Here is a 17,545-nt window from a genome sequence, read left to right on the forward strand (position 1 = left end):
AAGACTCGAGACACTTGACAAGTTTGAGTTAAAAGTTTGGAAAAATATAGATTCACCACAGGAAAAATCGTGATCTTTAGAAATTATTGATTGATTGTTGAACGACTTTACGTTGATTAGTATTGAAGTCTGTCGATTATTGGATGAGTTCTTGCTTTACTTGAAGTTTAATTATTTAAAAATCAACTTGTCAAGTAGAAGTGATTTAAAATCCGTCTTTAATTAGATTAGAAAACCTAATGTATTAAATGCACTATTTCAAATTCCCACGCATAATATAGTACATATATAGATAGATATTATATGACGACTCGAAAAATTATTTTATATTTTATTTTATTTCTTTGAATGCATATTCTTTACTTTAAATTATTGTCTTAATTTCCTAGATATTTTTATAAGTGAGTCAAGTTTTTAAATCATTTTTCTTGTATAAGTTAGTGTATGTTAAATTTGAAGTGTATTATGGAAGTGGGACCCGCTAATGCGGTAAGTGCAATAAATTTTTAAAAATTAAAAGGAGTTTTGTACAAAGAAATATTATTTTATAAGGTATTAAGAGATAATTAGAGATTGTTCAGATATTTTAATGATTAGAAAACAATAGGATGAGGATTAATCTTGGAAGGACAATTGTCACAACATCCATGGAACTTTGACCTTGACTTGGACTACTCTTAGCCTTTAAGTAAAAAAAAAAGTTGGCCAAAAATTTCATTTCCTTTCTTTCCTCTTCTTCTTGGCCGTTTACTTCATCTCCCAATTAGCCAAGAAAGTTTCAATTTTCTTCTCCTCTTGGCCGGCCATCCCCTCACCATTTTATCCAAAATTTCAGCTTCATCTTCTTCCATTTTGCTCCCAAAAACTCACTCCAAACTTGCTCATCTTCTTGGATCATCACTCAAGCTTAAAAGGAGACTTGGAGGAGGAGAGAATCTTGGTGGTTTAGAGATTAAACTCTTGTGGTTTTGTCTTCTACACTTGGAGGAAGGTAACTCTCCAAAACCCTCATTTTTCCTTCCAACTTATGGTTAGTTTAGTTAGTTTTAACTAGTTAAGCTTGGGTTGTTAATGGGTTCAATGAACCTTGACTTTAGGTAGATGCCTTACGGCCTTGAGAAATTATTGCTTGTTTGGTTGTTGTTTAGTGAATGGCAACTTGGCTTTGGTTGTGAAAGTTGAAAAGAAAAGTTGAAGAGGAAGGAGAGCAAGCTGTCCGAAATTTTTGCTGGTTCTTTTCCTTCATTTTAATTTCGAATTTTGTGGTTATTTTGATGCCAAAATGCTTGTTATATGTTGGTGTATATGTGTGTAAATTATCTCCCAAAAAGCATTTCATTTGGTTGAGTTAAAGTTGGGTTAAAGTGAGGAAGCAAATCTAGAAAATTTCTGATCAGGATAGCAGACCAGCGTGTACTTAACAGGCCATAATTTTTCGTACAGGAGTCAAAATCAAGTGTTGTTTGTGGCATTTAAAACTAGACTCTGAGGGTTTCTTAACGGCATAAAATACCCCTACTAATTCGTTTTTTGTGAGCCATAGTGAACCGGCAAAGTTGACTGATTTTCTCCTACTTACCTGTGACACCTGCACAGCTGCATCTTTTAGCTCATTTTCACTCCTCTTGTGAAATGAATTTGAAGATGGTTTCTTCTAATGATTTATAGTAATTTGAATCTAGTTTTCAACGCCATAAACCACACTAATTTAGACTTGTGTAGCTGTAGTTATGACCTGATTTCGAAACTGTGTCGATGCTCCAAGACTGGAAATCCGTGGATCAGGTTTCAAAAACCAGTTTTCATAAAACTATTGTATCTTGGTGTAGGAAAATCCAAATTGAGTTCTCTTGTTGTGTTTGAAACTAGATTTGACTTTCTTTTACTGTTATAAATTTCAGGGGCCAATTCGATTCCTATGAATTTTGCTAAATTTTCAAATTTCACTAAAAATCATGACTGTTTTGCCCTGTTTTAATGAAACAGCAAGTTGGAGCTGAGATTTGAATGATTTCTTATTTGAATCTAGAAAAAGTGTCTTCTTTAGAGTTTTAGTACATTGAATCTAGTTCCAATGGTATAAAGTTTCCAATCTTTTGACTTACGAAGCTCAAGGTATGATTTTTCAAGTATTGTCGCACAAAGCTGGAATTTTCCGGTTTCAAACAAAAATGTACTTTTAAGAACTTCCAACTTTCCTTTGAGATTGTTAGTCCATTTTAAGCTTGATTTCATGGATGGATACAAGGTCTCTTGTGACTTTAGACCTTTATTTTAAATCTTGGTTTCAAAGGATTAAACCTCTCTTGATGCGTTGTCTTGGTTACCTAAGCAAATGAGTTTTCTCCCTTGTATGCTAAGTGATTTAGGGTACATGAGTGATGGTTTAAGGGGAAAATTGACCTAGAGGTGATTTGCATTTAGTGATGGTTGATTGATATTTCTTCAGGTGTTCAAGAGGATTTCGAAAGGAATCCCGGTGTGGATAATTAAAGGACTTACTTGCTCGCTTGCTTTTGAATTTGGTGAGTGTCAAGTGCATACTTTATGTTATTATGATTGAAATGATAATTGTACAAGTACTATGTGATTCTTACGATCTTGTCGAGGTAGGGGTGTACTTTATCGCCCTCGTTCTCTCCCTCTTGAATGTTCGTTACTTGAAAAATGAATGTGTATGACTTGCACTTGTACTCAAACATGTTTTAACTCATGAGCACTGAGCGGCAGCATGTACCACACCCTATTCGGGTGGGAGGTGCCTCTCATATCGACTCAATGCTATGATTGATTCTCTGAGCGGCAGCATGTAACACACCCTATTCAGGTGAGAGGTGTCTCTCATACCGACTCAGTACTATCACTGATTTTAAGTCAATTGGAACATTGTCTCATCGACCACTCGTGCTTGTAGGGACGCCCAAATCCCTTTGCCTAACCTTGTAACTTGAGCAGGCAAGGACTTGGTCGAGAAATTTGGTGAACCTTGGGAAATATTATAGATTGATCTTTTGAGATCTTATTTGGCATACTCGAATAGTATTGCCACCTAATGTTTGTTGGGTTCCGGATCCGAGTGGGTGTTATGTTGGATAGAGGAAGTAAGTGGAGAGTTACGGTCATGTTGCTTCTTGAGTTAATGGAAAGTCAACCCCAAATAGCTTGAATCGGTTGAGACGTGGAAATAACTCCTGATTTTGACTTTGTTGTATTTTTGGGCTAGACCAATAACCAGTATTTTTCCCTCGTTGGCCGATTTTGACTATAGTGATCTCTTGTCCGTCTCTTCACCATATGGTAAGTCAATTAGATCACTCTACAGAAAACAACCACAGCTCCAGGGAGAACGATACACCATTGATGACGGGTAAGCTATAGAAATCAAAGATTTAATTCAACATATAAAAACTAAAAGAGAAAATGATGAATTTCATCCCTTAAAAAAACATATCAAAACTAAATTCTCATTTATATAAATAAGTTGCATTAAGCTCATTCTTAATGCATCATAAGTTGTATGCCGAGACAATATGAATTAAAAAAAAATTGAGATTTCAGGTTGAAGGGGAGGACAGCAGAGAGGAGAGCAACGGAATTGGTAAGGGCAAAGACGGAAGCAAGAGAGGAGAGAGGATGGTCAGAGTGGGCTTATTTGATTTACCCGACAAGTAGGTATCCAGTTTTATTTGTTTTTGTCGTTTTTATACAATATTTAATTTGTAACATTAATTGGCCTTATGGAAAGAGTACCAATTATATCACTTGTTTGTAAGTTTAAATCTTAGCATTTCTGATGGGGGCATCAAGGCTGTCCAACAAGGTTCAAAGTCGCGGTCGAGGTTGCGTTCGTGGTCTGGAACGTCCACATCAGTCTCAGCATATCGGTCGCGGTCTCGATGAGACGCAAATTTTTGAAATATTTAATATTCTAAAAATTGTAAAAAATATGATAAACAAAAATAATTAAAAAATTTGTAAAAATAATAAAAAATCGAGTTGACTTGGGATGACTCGGAGTGACTCGATGAGACTCGGCTGTTTCAACTCTTCACGGTGGCGTCTCGGCGAGTCACGTATCTCGGTATCGTTTCGTCGCAGTCTCGTCTCGGACTAAGCCGAGACGGTGACGACTCGGCCCAGTCGTCTCGGTCTCGGCCGAGTCTTCGAACCATGCTGTCCAAGGAAATAAAGATGATCCTATCAAGGCTTATGCTAAGAAGTTTAAAGAGGTATTACAGGCATTGGTGTGAGCTGTTCAAGAGCAAATTGGAACATATAAACACCTAGAAGGAGTTAGGCTTGCGAGGAGTGAGTTCTATACACTTCTCCAAGTTGAGGAAGAAGGAAATTGATGGATCCGCGACCTAACCCATCCATAGATCCCCTCGTGGATCCTGTTCCAGAGAATATCCGATGCAAATTCTGACTCTATGTCCAGCGCCGGACTTCATTGGGCCATTTTTGTGTCTTTTCTGTGCTTTCCTTTCAATTTTCAATGTGTTTTATCTAGCCTATTATTAGTTTTGTTAATTATCATGAGTTTTTAATAAACCAACCAAGTTTGTGTTGAACTTTAAGCTTAATGGGCCAAAAGTTAATTAGTTAAGTCCATTAATAGTTGGAATAAGTGACTAAATCTATATCCGATTCGGATTAGTCTAAGTAGGCTAGTTTTGGCTATAAATAACCATTCCTTTACTTATAACAGTTAGACGTTTTTGATAATAACATTGAGAGATATTCTCTTGGCTTTCTTGAAAACTTTTTGTGAATACTTTAGGGTTGAACTCAAGTATTCAATCAGCTTATCAATCAAGAATTGCACTTGATTGTGGTGCCTTCCATCAACAATCAAAGGTTCACTAATTTGTTTAGTTGTAGGTTGAGGTTATATGAATAAGTTCATAGCTACGAGGATTAGAGTGGTCTAAAGGTTTTCTTACTACAAGAAATTTGGCCTTTTGTGACAACATTCTCAGTGACAACAGAGAAACTTATCACAATTGAGAAAATTTAGTGACGAGTTTTGATGTCATCATAGTTGACCGTGGGTATACTCGTCAACAGTGACAACACGGGATAAGTCGTCATAATATGGATGGCGCGCAACTAAACAGTGTGGTGGGAGATCAACATTGTAACGACTGGAAAATAGGTTGTCACTGAAATAGGTCCTACAATGACAACTTAAAATGTTGTCACAATATGGTTGCCAGTTCAGAATTAGTGACAACAACTAGTCGTCACTATCAAAGTATTTGTTCCTAACTCACATTCACTAATTCTACTATGCCACCCTAATTTTTTCAATATGATCCATATGTTGTAAATAAATTTTTTTAATTTTACTATGACACCCTAACTTTTATATTTTAACCCCATATGCCATCCTAATTTTTTCAATATGGCCCATATGTTGTAAATAAATTTTATTAATTCTACTATGACACCCTAACTATTACATTTTAGCCCCATATGCCACCCTAATTTTTTCTATATGGCCTATTTGCTGTAAATAAATTTTATTAATTATGTTATACCACCCAAACTTTTATATTTTATCCCCGTATGTGGTAAACTAATCTCATTAACTCTATTATAACACCTTATCTTTTGCAATTTAGCCTCGTATGTGATAAACCGATTTCATTAATTCTATTATGGCACCCTACGCTTTACACTTTAGGCTATGTTTATCATTGGCAAAATGAGGAAAGTAATGTAATAAAAAATGTATACCTATTTTTTAATTATTCCAAACTTAGCTAATACCTTGTTATAAAGTTAAAAAAATATCATGAATTCATTATTTAGTTCTCTTGACAACATATGGGAAATTACTAATTAACATAGTGTGAAAATAATGGCGAAGAATAATAAAATTTAATATGAAATTAAGTAAAAATCTTGACAATTGCATGACTGGAGTTTATTATTAATTACAATTTACAATAATCAAATTGTTTATGGTTTATGAATCAGTACTTGTATCAAATACATTTAGTGTTTCATGCATGTATTAGCAAACTATTTTGGTTATTTGATCAACTAAACAGATTGTTAGGTCTTGTCAGACCACAATTCATGCATAATTGATAAAATTATTAAATTGATACCAAAAATATTTGCATTAAAAGATCTTTTTTTTTAAAATTATAAACACTTTTTTAATAAGCCTTTTAGTTTTTGAACATTATTTTTTGTAGAGATCCTAAAAAACCTATGTTAGTAAAAAAAAAATCCAAAAATACTAAAATTTCATATTCCAAAGTTTTAATACAACAAATAAAGTTTTAATATAGCTTGTGAGTTAAAAAAGCTCAAAATAATAAACAATCTTAATTACACAAAGATTGGGAAAAGAAAAAAAGAGGGAAGGCGTTACTTTATAAAGAAAAGTTCAACAATTTAGAGAGAGAAGACGTAATTTTTTAATGTGCAATAGTGGAAGCGGGAAGCTGAAAATTGAAGGAGTAGAGGCGGGGTTCTAAAAGAAGCAAAAACGATGCCGTTTGAAGTTGATTTGGAAGAAAAACATTTAACAACACTTACCCAAATTTCAGACAAAACTCATTTCCCTCTTTCTTTGCCTTCGGACACCATCTTCTTCTTCATCTCTCCACTGTTATCTTGCTGACACTACTGAGAAAATCACTTTAAGCCGCCATTTGCATCCCTAATTTGAGCTACCCAAACTGATAGGGCAGCTTTAGTAGAGTAACAGATAGCAAAAATCCCTAGTTCGTCATAGTTGCTTGCTGGCAAGAGCATGGAAAATTGACCATGAATTTTGGGGAAAAGCCAGAGTTTGAAAACTGAATCTCAAGGAAAAGAAGACCTAAGGTTGTCATGGCATAATTTGAGGTAAATAATCTCAATATTTTCCATCTATTTTCGATATTTTCTGTCCAATGTAGGTCGTGTGAGCTAAATGTTAAGTTGTGAGAGTGAAACGAAGTGGAAGGGAGGGTTGTGAACTGAATCTTGAGCTGAATCTTGGAAGGGAGGGTCTCTAGCTAGCTATCCCCTGCAACCATACGAACTGTGCAGACCCCTTTGAATGTCCAGACCTCTTTGTGAGACCAAAGGCGGTTGATTGATTAGCGTTAGCCATAGTTTGAATATTTTGTTTCTTGCTTCAATTCTGAGTCTAGTGGTTTGTTTTGCATTTATCAATTTGTTGGTCATAATTGAAGGTTGCATTCATGTGGTTTGCTTGTTCTGGTGTTGATGCCTTTTGCAGAGGCCCCGTCCTAGGCCTGGACACGTGGCAGGTCAGGAAGGGCAGAGTTGGACTTGGACCCCAGGCCCCTAACAACCGTCCTGGGGCACACCGCCACTAGGGCTCCGAAAGGCTCCAGGGAACAATCCCGCAGAGTGTGGGGAGAATCCCCCTCAGCGCGGGATTGAGGTTATACCGGGTAAGTCTCGGAACGTACGGAGGTCGGGCTCTCGAGCAGGTATAAATAGCAACGCACACTAACTACACAAGGTACGCTCCCTATTGGAAAAACACTCCCAACCGTTTTACACTCAGTAAATTCCCCTCACCGAAAAACTAATTTGACCGTCGGAGTGCCCTCGGGGACCACCTCGGAGCTCCTCTGTCAGTCACCCTAGGGATCACTTCCCGTTTGTTTTGCAGGGCTGGAATATGTTCTTCTCATCAGCACGCCGAGCTCATCAGGTCAGTTCGATCTAGGGAAGCTCAGCGCTTCTTCAGTTGGCGCCGTCTGTGGGAAACGAGAGGTAATTGAAGTTGTGTGGATGGCGAGAACACGTTCCAAGCGGACCGTAGAGAACACCGATCCTGGAGCCGGCGAGGGGTCCCGGCGAAGGGAGACCGAGGCGGATCGAGACGCCGGAGGCTCAGCTCTTTCCGGGGAACGGAGACAGCAGATCCTTCAGTTCGTGACGGAAAACCTCCCCATGCTGGAAGACATAATCCGGCAAGCGAAGGAGAGGGGAGAAGCAGGGGGCGCGCAGACCTCCAAGGCGAAGGAGAAGGAGAAGGAATCACCTCTCGGTCTCTCGGAGGATGAGTCACGGGACCAGCCCCTCAGAAGGAAACGGCCGCGGACTCCCCCTCGCCCCAGAGCTTCGGTGGTCGGGGATAGCGAGAGGTACTCCCGCGACCGGTCCACGGGGAGTAGATCGAGAAACCCCTCACCGCGGAAGCCTGCGCGGAACGAGCCTGAACGCTCCCCCGACTGATCTGTCAAAAGCCAGCTGCGCAACCTTCCCCAGTGGAAGCCTGTTCGAGACGAACTCGAGCAGATCTTACGGCCGCAGTTGTACGAGGACAACTATACCACCTCGCCCTTTATCCGGGAGATAGAGGACTACCCACTACCCCGGAGGTTCAAGATCCCGAACATTGAGCTGTATGACGCTTCAACCGACCCGGAAGACCACCCATCGATCTTCCTGACGCACATGCGTCTGCAAACAGCCGCGGATGAAATCCGCTGCAAGACCTTCCCCATGTTTCTGAAGGGAAAAGCTAGACTCTGGTTCCAGGGCCTGGCACCAGGGTCCATCCGAAGTTTCCCCGAACTAGCTAGGTAGTTCGTCGCCCAATTCGTCTCTTCGAAGATTTATTCAAAAAACGCGACCCACCTGATGGCGATCAGGTAGAAGCCAGACGAGTCACTGAGGAATTTCATGACTCGCTTCAACACGGAGAGCTCGCAGATCAGGGACAAGAATGAAAATGTGGTCATGGCCACCTTCATGAACGGGCTCAGGGTAGAGGAGCTCTTCTACAAGCTGGCCGAGAAGCCTCCCGGAGACCTGGAGGAGCTCTTGATCAGGGGAGGCGGCCCGCCTGAAGAGAGAGTCAGATCGGGAGTTCGGAGATCGGAGAGAACGGGAAAACCCCCCGAAGAACAAGGATAGCCCGGCTAAGAAGAACGTCTTTGACCGGCTTTCGAAGGACAAAGTCCCTGCTCCGCCACCGCTCCCGGAGAAAGGCTACACCAGCTGACTCGGTTTAGAGTCCAGATCCTGGCTGTCATGGAGGCAGAGGGCCTAGGGGAACGGCCGCCCAAGATGGGGACCCCCCGGAACAAAAGGAATCAGGACCGGTACTGTGCCTTTCACCGTGACGTCGGGCACGACATGGAGGGGTGCTGGGCCCTGCGGAAGGAGATCGAGGATCGATCCAGCGCGGTTTCTTGGGACGATTCATGCGGCAAGGTCGACCGGATCAGGAGTCGGGACGCGCCTACCGCGGAGACAGGGGCGAGGGCCAGCGTCGTGACCTCCCTGAGCAGCGTGACGTGCTTCGGGGCCACTTCCCCGACCGGGACACACAGAACCTAGCAGGGGTGATAAATACCATCGTTGGGGGTCCCACGGGGGGGACAACTATGCAGCTTGGAAGAATAGGTGACATCTCCCCGAAGGGGATGATTCCCTGAAGCGCTTGAGCATGGATGAGGAGATCACCTTCGAATCAAGGGACGCGGTTCCCCTGGCATCCGGGAACCACAAGGCCATCGTGATAGACGTCATCACCAATAACTATCGGGTGAAGAAGGTTTACGTCGACCAAGGGAGTGCGGTGGACATCCTGTTTTACCGGATGTTCAAAGAGCTCGGCCTGGAGGACGGGCAATTGACCCCGGTTCGGACACCCCTAGTAGGCTTCACCGGACCACCCATCAACCCGGAAGGAATGATCACCCTGATGGTTACGGTAGGGCAGGCCCCCAAATGTCGGACCATCCCTGTCAATTTCGTGATGGTCAAGCAGTCATCCCCGTATAATGTGTTCTTGGGACGGCCCGCCCTGAACGCTCTCCGAACTATTCCTTCTTCGCTCCACCTCAACATCAAATTTTCCACCCCGGAGGAATAATCGAGGTGCACAAAGACCCAGAAGTGGCCAGAAATTACTACCTGGCCATGCTCCGGGGACGGGAGAAGGTGGTCGCTCAGACGACCAACTTGGAACCCTACATCCCGAGGGAGGAGGCCTGACAGCTGGGCACCCAGGACGAGATCGAGGAATTCCCCTTGAGGAAGGACCAGCCCGACCAGGTCCTCCGCATCGGTGCGCGGCTACCCTCTGAGGAGAAGGAGGGTATGAAGACCCTGCTGAGGGAGTATTCCCGGGTTTTCGCGTGGACGGTTGAAGACATGCCCAAGATTCCGACTGACCTGGCCGTCCACCACCTCAACGTAAATCCCCGCTTCAAGCCGGTGAAGCAGAAGAAGAGGAGTTTCACCCCAGAGGAATGAGGTGATCAAAAAGGAGGTCGGCAAGTTGTTGGAATCAAAGATCATCCTGGATGTACACTACCCGACCTGGCTAGCCAACCCGGTCCTAGTGAAGAAGGAAGACCAGTCTTGGAGGATGTGCGTGGATTTCACGGATCTGAATAAGGTCTGCCCAAAGAACTGTTTTCCCCTGCCAAGGATCGACAGGTTAGTGGACTCTACTGTGGGTTTTGACGTTTTGTGTTTCCTGGATGCCTTCAAGGGATACCACCAGATAGAGATGGCCGAGAAAGACCGGGAGAAGACTTCCTTCATCACTGAGGAAGGAACTTACGGCTACCGGACCATGCCGTTCGGGCTGAAAAACGCTGGAACTACCTACCAGCGTCTGGTCAATAAATTATTCCAAAATCAGATCGGCAGAAGCATATAGGTCTACGTGGACGACATGATCGTCAAAAGCCGAACTGACTAGCGGCTCATCCCCGACCTGAAGGAGATCTTGGATGTCCTATGGAAGAGTCGGATGCGACTGAACCCGAAGAAATGTACTTTCGGAGTTAGGTCGGGAAGGTTCCTAGGATTCTTGGTGTCCCGAGAGGGAATCCGAGCCAACTCGGATAAGCTCCAAACCATCATGGACATGGCCCCTCCGAGGAGCATAAAGGAGGTCCAGCGGCTCACGGGTCGGATGGCCGCCCTGAATAGATTTCTCTCGCGCTCAGCGGTGAGGGGGCTACCCTTCTTTCGGATCCTGAAAGCGCCTAAGGATTTTCAATGGACTGAAGAATGCCAGAAAGCCTTCACTGACCTGAAAGCGTATCTAGCCGAGCTACCCACCCTGACCCCCCAGGAGCAGAGGGAAACCTTGTTCCTATACTTGTCCACTTGCAGCGAGGTCGTTAGCGCGGTTCTGGTCCGGGAGGATAGGAGGGCTCAGAAGCCAATATACTATGTCAGCCGAGCTTTACAGGGGTCGGAAACGCGGTATACACCGGCGGAAAAATTGGTCCTTGCCCTGGTGCACACCGCCCGGAAACTCCGACCTTACTTCCAACCCCACAGTATTGTAGTCATGACCGATCAGCCCTTGCGACAGATACTCACAAAACCTGAGGTCTCGGACAGGATGACCAAGTGGGCCGTCGAACTGGCCGAGCACGACATCGGCTATCAGTCTCGCACTGCTATCAAAGCTCAGGCCCTGACAGACTTCCTTGCTGAGGGAGCAAGTTTGTCCATGGCTGAGCCAAGCTCTCCGCCCAAGGAGGCACGGCCGGAAGAGCCGTGGGTACTATTCGTAGACGGGGCCTCGGGTAAGGAAGGAAGTGGGGCCGGCCTGCTGCTCACCTCGCCGACTAGGGAAGAGCTGACCTACGCGCTCAGATTCGACTTCCCGGCATCCAACAATGAGGCTGAGTACGAGGCCCTATTGACGGGATTGCGGATAGCCCACCAGATGGGTATAACCGCGATCAAAATCCGGAGCAACTCTCAACTCGTGATCCACCAAGTCCGCGGGGAGTATGAGGCCAAGGAGGACGTCATGAAAAAATACTTAGTTAAGGTACGAGAGGCAATAACCCTGTTCGATGCCTTTGAAATCGAGCGAGTGCCGAGATCACAGAATAAGCGCGCGGACACCCTGTCGAAACTTGCGTCCTCCTCGTTTGCTCATCTGAGTAAGGAAGTCTTGGTAGAGGTGGTCAAGCAAAAAAGCATTGACCAGATCCGGGTCTTTGCTATAGCCAGCCCGGCCTCCTGGATGACTCCCCTTGTGGATTTTCTCGGCTCAGATGTCCTTCCCGGGGACAAAATCGAAACTCGTCAACTCCAGTTCAGAACTGTTAGGTACACCTACGCCGGGGAGACCCTATACAGGAGGTCGTATCTATCTCCCTGGCTAAAGTGCGTGACTCCTGAGGAAGGCGACTATGTCCTCCGTGAAGTTCACGAAGGCTTATGTGCGGCACATGTGGGATCCCAGGTGTTGGCCAAAAAGTGCCTTCTCTAGGGCTACTATTGGCCCTCAGTGTTTCAAGAAGCCGCTGCATTGGTTCAGAAATGCCGAGCTTGCCAGGTGCACGCCCCGCAGCGCCACCGGCCAAGTCGGGAGATGGTCTCCATCCATAGTCCTTGGCTCTTTGCTCAGTGGGGAATAGACCTTTTGGGGCCTTTCTCTCGGGTCCCGGGGAGATACGAGCACCTCGTGGTGGTCATCGACTACTTCACAAAATGGATGGAGGTGGAGCCCCTGGTCACTATCTCTGGGAAAGCGGTTCAGAAATTCTTCTGGAAGAACATAGTTTGCTGCTTTGGGATCCCGCATGTCTTGATATCTAACAATGGGCGATAGTTCGCTGAGAACCCCTTCAGGAGCTGGTGCGAAGAGCTCGGGATTAGCCAATATTTCACATCAGTCAGTCACCCCCAGGCCAACGGTCAGGTGGAGAATGTTAACCGAACCATTTTGCAAGGACTAAAGACTAGGTTGGAACTGACCCAGTCTAACTGGCTAGATGAACTCCCTAGTATCCTCTGAACTTACAGCACGACGCCAAGGACGGCCACCCACAAGACCCTGTTCTCCCTAACTTATGGGGCAGAAGCGGTGGTACCAGTGGAGATCGGCCTCCCCTCGCCTCGGACACAGAACTTCGTTGCGGCAGCCAACGAAGAAGAACTGAGGTGTAACTTGGATATGTTGGAGGCCAAACGTGAGGAAGCGGCGATTCGGATGGCTAAGTATAAAAGCCAGCTCGCCCGCTATCATAACGTGAAGGTGAGGAACATGCAGTACCAGTCAGGAGATCTTGTCTTAAGAAAGAACTCTGTCAGCCGCGCTCATAGTTCCAACAAGCTCGACCCGAATTGGGAGGGGCCGTATAAAGTCTTGGAGGCGAGTCGAGCTGGGTACTGCAGGCTTGCCAAATTGGATGGAGCGGAGGTACCACGCACTTGGCACTTCTCGAACTTGCGATTGTTTGTAGGATAGATTGGGCCAGGTATCTTACTGTCTATTCTTCGGAATCCGCATACAAGTTCATCATTGAATAAATGTTCGACTTTCAAGTTTTAAGTTCGTCATTATCAATGTCGTTTAACTTTTAAGTTTAAATCCTACACTAGCACACTCAGGCAATGCTAAGTGTCCTAGTGGGGGGCCCTGAGTGATTATGAATGGTAATGGATGTAATGCCGATGTAATGCCTTTAAAGTCTGAGAGTTTGACGCTCGACCCAGGAGGTCGGCATGGTTGCCTTTAATGTTTGGCGCTCGGCCCAGGAGGTCGGCACGTCGGGAATTAGTCTGATGTAGTTTGTTGATACCTTAGTCTGTTGTCCTTGACAATTTAGTTGTTAGCTTAAAGTTCGATAGATGCTCCACCCAAGAGGTCGGCACGCTACCTTGACGGATCTATTTGGTACTCGACCCAGGAGGTCAGCATACGGCTTTGATTGCTAGAGTTCAACGCTCGACCCAGGAGGTCGGCGCAGCTTAAAACCTTAAGGATTGATGTTCGGCCCAGGAGGTCGGCACGCCACTTAGATTGCTGGAATTTGATTGTTAGTTTAGTTTGATTCGATTGTTGGCTTATAGTTTGACAGGTGCTCGACCCAAGAGGCCGGCATGCCGTTTTAGTAAATCGGTTTGATGTTCAACCTAGGCGATCGGCATGCCATTTCGACTGTTAGGGTTCGGATTTCATGCGAAGCTTGGAAGCCAGAAATTAGGTAATCTCGTTCGAATTTTATATGTACATTCGAAACCTACCTATTGCAAAGCCTACCGAGCTAAATAAAAAAAAAAGATATACAGCTTAACCCCCGAGAGACCCCTAAGCCGCCTAGGCCACCGGCTCCTTCCCGGAAGCTCTGCCCGAAGCCCCGTCCTCCACCAAGGGAACCTCCGTCAGGTTGGCTCCCACATCACTCCTGTCCACCAGGTCCTTCAGGACATGCCTCTTGCAATACCCGTCGAAGAGCCAGTCCAGCTTCTCCTCGGCCACGGGATTGTAGTCCTTGAAGTTAGCCAAGTTGAAGCCAGGCAGGTTGAGGCCCTTCACCTGGTCTAGGGCTCGCGTAAAGCCGACCTGAAGGATGGGCTGGTTGAGGAGAGCGACATCCTCGACAAACTGTTCGGAGGAGATGATCTTCCGAACAGTCTTCTTGCGCTCCAGGCTGACGGTGCCGGAGAACTCAATGGCGTGGTCCTCCCTCAACTTCGCCACGCCCTTCTTCTCCTGGTCCAACTCGGACCGGGTGGAGGCGAGCTAGACTTGGGCCGCTTCCAACTCTTTCTCGGCCTCGCCCACCCTGGCCTTTAAGGAGTCCGCCTCCTTAAGGGCCTGGGCAAGTCTCTGCTCTGTCTCCCAATTCTTCTTTTGCAATTTTTTCAAGTCGAGAGACAGCTCGGAGAAGCTGGTCACCAGGGCAGCCCCAACGACATTGGTATGAGGAATGGAAAGAAAAATTGGCGTGCTACTTACTCCATCTAAGGAAGGAACGGAGATGCAAGCGACCAAAATGAAAGGGGACTTACTTGAGTCTGGGCAGTGTAGTACATGTCCTGGAGCTCGGATGGGGTGGCCAGCTCCATCCACCTCCTATCTCGCGGGAGGACCGAACCCGCAATCAGCTTGCGAGCCACCTTGGGGAATTGGACTCGGTCATTGATAGAGAGTTCCCAAGACGGACAGAAGCGACGGGGGTCGTGCATAGTGGGGGTCTGGCCCGGCTTCACAGGGGCCACGTGGCGGAAGTGCCACAGGTTCAGGGAAGGCGTCTCCCGTGCGTGCTCCTCCGCGGAGCCAATCCCCAGGTGGACTGGACCCGCGTGGGGAGCGCCCCCGACGTTATAAGGGGAGGGGGCTGTGCTGGAGCTGGCGCGAGCTTCTTCCCGGGCTAGGAGGACCGTCCCCTCGACCCCTCTTCTGCCCGGTCGCTTTCTTTTTGCTGGCGACCTGTTTGAAGGGGGATGAAGAGTGGGGCATTTCTTTTGGAGGGGCCGAGCCGCCCCTTGAGGCCGGAGATGCTGCGGAGGCCGTCTTGACCGCCTCCGGTTGCGGGGTGGGGGTGACCTTCTCGGAGGGCGTGCCCAACAGTTTGGAGAGTCTTTTCACTACAGTAAACACCACCAGGTTAGTAAATACAGGTCAGTAAAAGACAGAAGGAAGCAATAGACTGCAGGAGTCTAAGGGCGGCATTACAAGTGTCGTAGTCGGTGGAGGAGGGCTCCACTTCTCCAGGGGACCAGGACAATGTCCCCATCAGCCCGGCCGCAGATATCTGCTCGGTGAAAAACCTGGCCGCATAGAGCTTCACCTTGGAGATCACCAGCTGGCTGAGAGCTTCGGAATCCAAGTCCTCCGGGTAGGGGTCGGAGTCGACTCCCCCGACCTTCCACACATTAGGGGGAAAGCTCGTGGATTTAACAAAGAAAAAGTCCCCCTTCCAGTTTTTTACGGAAGAAAGGACCCCGAAGAGCAGATCTTGGGTGCCCTTCCCGCCCCGAACTTTGCTAGTAGTTCGGCGGGAAAAGTAGTACCACCCAGGAAGGGAGAGCTTGAGGGTGTAGGAGGTTCGAAAGAGAGAAAGAGAATAGGGGATGGAGCTGATTTGGCAGTATATCAGGAATCCAATGATGATCCTGATCGAATTGGGGTGGACCTGAGTGATTCTGAGCCCCCAGTAGCTCAGGATCTCAGCCAGGGTTGGAGGAATTGGGAGACGGAGCCCTGCGACCAGCTGCTTCCTATAAATGGCTACGAAGCCGGAGGGAGGTCGGCTAGTTCGGTCAGTGGACCTGGCAGCCCTTGGTTCAAAGACCGGAGGAATAGAAAAAGACCCGACCAGCTCGGCCACTACCTCGGGTGAGATGGTGACCTCTTGCTGGTCGAGATAACCGAAGTCGAATCCAGGATCATCCCCCTGCTCGGAAGCAGGGGTCCCCTCGGAGGAGTCCCTGTCTCCCCCAACTCCTTCCTGGGCTCCGCCAGGAGAGTCCTGTGTAGACTTGGGGGAGGGAACAGAAGTGGCCTGCTGCTCGATGAGAGCACTGAGCTCGGCCACCTCCTCCAGGATTCGGGCAGAAGGAGAGTAGGCAGATGGAGAGCTCATGATAACTATGGATTCAAGCAAATCAGGAATGTGGAAGCTAGGATTAGAAGCAAAAGAGGAAGAAAGAGAAGGAGGGGGAGATGAAGATGAAGATGAAGAAGAAATGAGAATCCTAAGGGCTCTACGGTGGGCAGGAATCCGAGAGGCGGTGGAAGTAACGCCGGACCGATCCGACATAAAAAGCAGAAGATGGCAAAGGGAAAAGAGAGTGAATGAGGGAGGAAAAGGACTTACTGGTGAATAGAATGGGAAAAAAATGAAGGAATCGCTTGAATCTGGGCACTGAGAGCCGGAAGTCTTGCCGCCGGAAATTGGAAATGCACGCGGAAAGAAAAATGACAAATAGAGTTAGAGGGAATCTGAAACCCCTATTTATAGGGAATGAAATGGGGGGGGAAACGGTTGCTTGAATTTGAACCGTCCCATGTGAACGCATTTAAGAGCGGTACGGAGACCGAAGAGACGCGACAACTGAAAGGACATGAGCGCAGCTTTTCAGTGACAGCGCTGTACCGGAGGTGACCCTGGCAGAGCAGTGCGCGACGCTGGTCTCCCACGTGGCCGGGGTATAGATTAGGTCTGTCTGGAAACCCTACCTAATCTAGGGGGCTGGTGTAGAGGCCCCGTCCTGGGCCTGGACACGTGGCAGCCCAGGAAGGGCAGAGTTGGGCTTGGACCCCAGGCCCCTGACAACCGTCTTGGGGCACACCGCCACTAGGGTTTCGAAAGGTTCCAGGGAACAATCCCGCAGAGTGTGGGGAGAATCCCCCTCAGCGCGGGATTGAGGCCATACCGGGTAAGTCTCGAAACGTACGGAGGTCGGGCTCTCGAGCAAGTATAAATGGCAACGCACACCAACTACACAAGGTATGCTCCCTATTAGAAAAGCACTCCCAACCATTTTACTCTCAGTAAATTCCCCTCACCGGAAAACTAACTTGACCGTCGGAGTGCCCTCGGGGCTCCTCTGTCAGTCACCCTAAGGATCACTTTCCGTTTGTTTTGCAGGGCTGGAATACGTTCTTCTCATCAGCACGCCGAGCTCATCAGGTCAGCTCGGTCCGGGGAAGCTCAGCGCTTCTTCACCTTTCATTTATAATTAAGGGCTGTAAATTTTCTTGTCCTGCTCTTCATGTTTTCCTTTTTATAATTAAGGGCTATATTTAACATAAGTAATTGAGGTTACTCGTTTCTCTTCATTT

At 46.7% G+C, this 17,545-nt stretch overlaps 2 protein-coding genes across 2 annotated transcripts; both read left to right on the top strand.

The window, feature by feature from the left end:
- The first annotated feature begins 10,867 nt into the window (after positions 1 to 10,867).
- Positions 10,868 to 12,238, top strand: LOC113699915 (uncharacterized). The gene has a single exon (XM_027220259.2). It carries the CDS (start codon positions 10,868 to 10,870, stop codon positions 12,236 to 12,238), a length of 1,371 nt encoding a protein of 456 aa, XP_027076060.2.
- A 331-nt stretch (positions 12,239 to 12,569) lies between these two features.
- Positions 12,570 to 13,219, top strand: LOC140010702 (uncharacterized). The gene is made up of 2 exons (XM_072058019.1): positions 12,570 to 12,670; positions 12,775 to 13,219. Exons 1-2 carry the CDS (start codon positions 12,570 to 12,572, stop codon positions 13,217 to 13,219), a joined length of 546 nt encoding a protein of 181 aa, XP_071914120.1.
- Positions 13,220 to 17,545: the final 4,326 nt, after the last annotated feature.

The sequence above is a fragment of the Coffea arabica genome, chromosome 7c (genome assembly GCF_036785885.1).
Source record: "Coffea arabica cultivar ET-39 chromosome 7c, Coffea Arabica ET-39 HiFi, whole genome shotgun sequence".
NCBI lineage: Eukaryota > Viridiplantae > Streptophyta > Magnoliopsida > Gentianales > Rubiaceae > Coffea > Coffea arabica.

Coding starts and splice junctions, on each gene's coding strand:
- LOC113699915 (XM_027220259.2), top strand. CDS start 10,868: ATGGCCCCTCCGAGGAGCATAAAGGAGGTCCAGCGGCTCACGGGTCGG.
- LOC140010702 (XM_072058019.1), top strand. CDS start 12,570: ATGGGCGATAGTTCGCTGAGAACCCCTTCAGGAGCTGGTGCGAAGAGC. Junction 12,671..12,774: donor ACCCCCAGGCCAACGGTCAG/GTGGAGAATGTT, acceptor CTGAACTTACAG/CACGACGCCAAGGACGGCCA.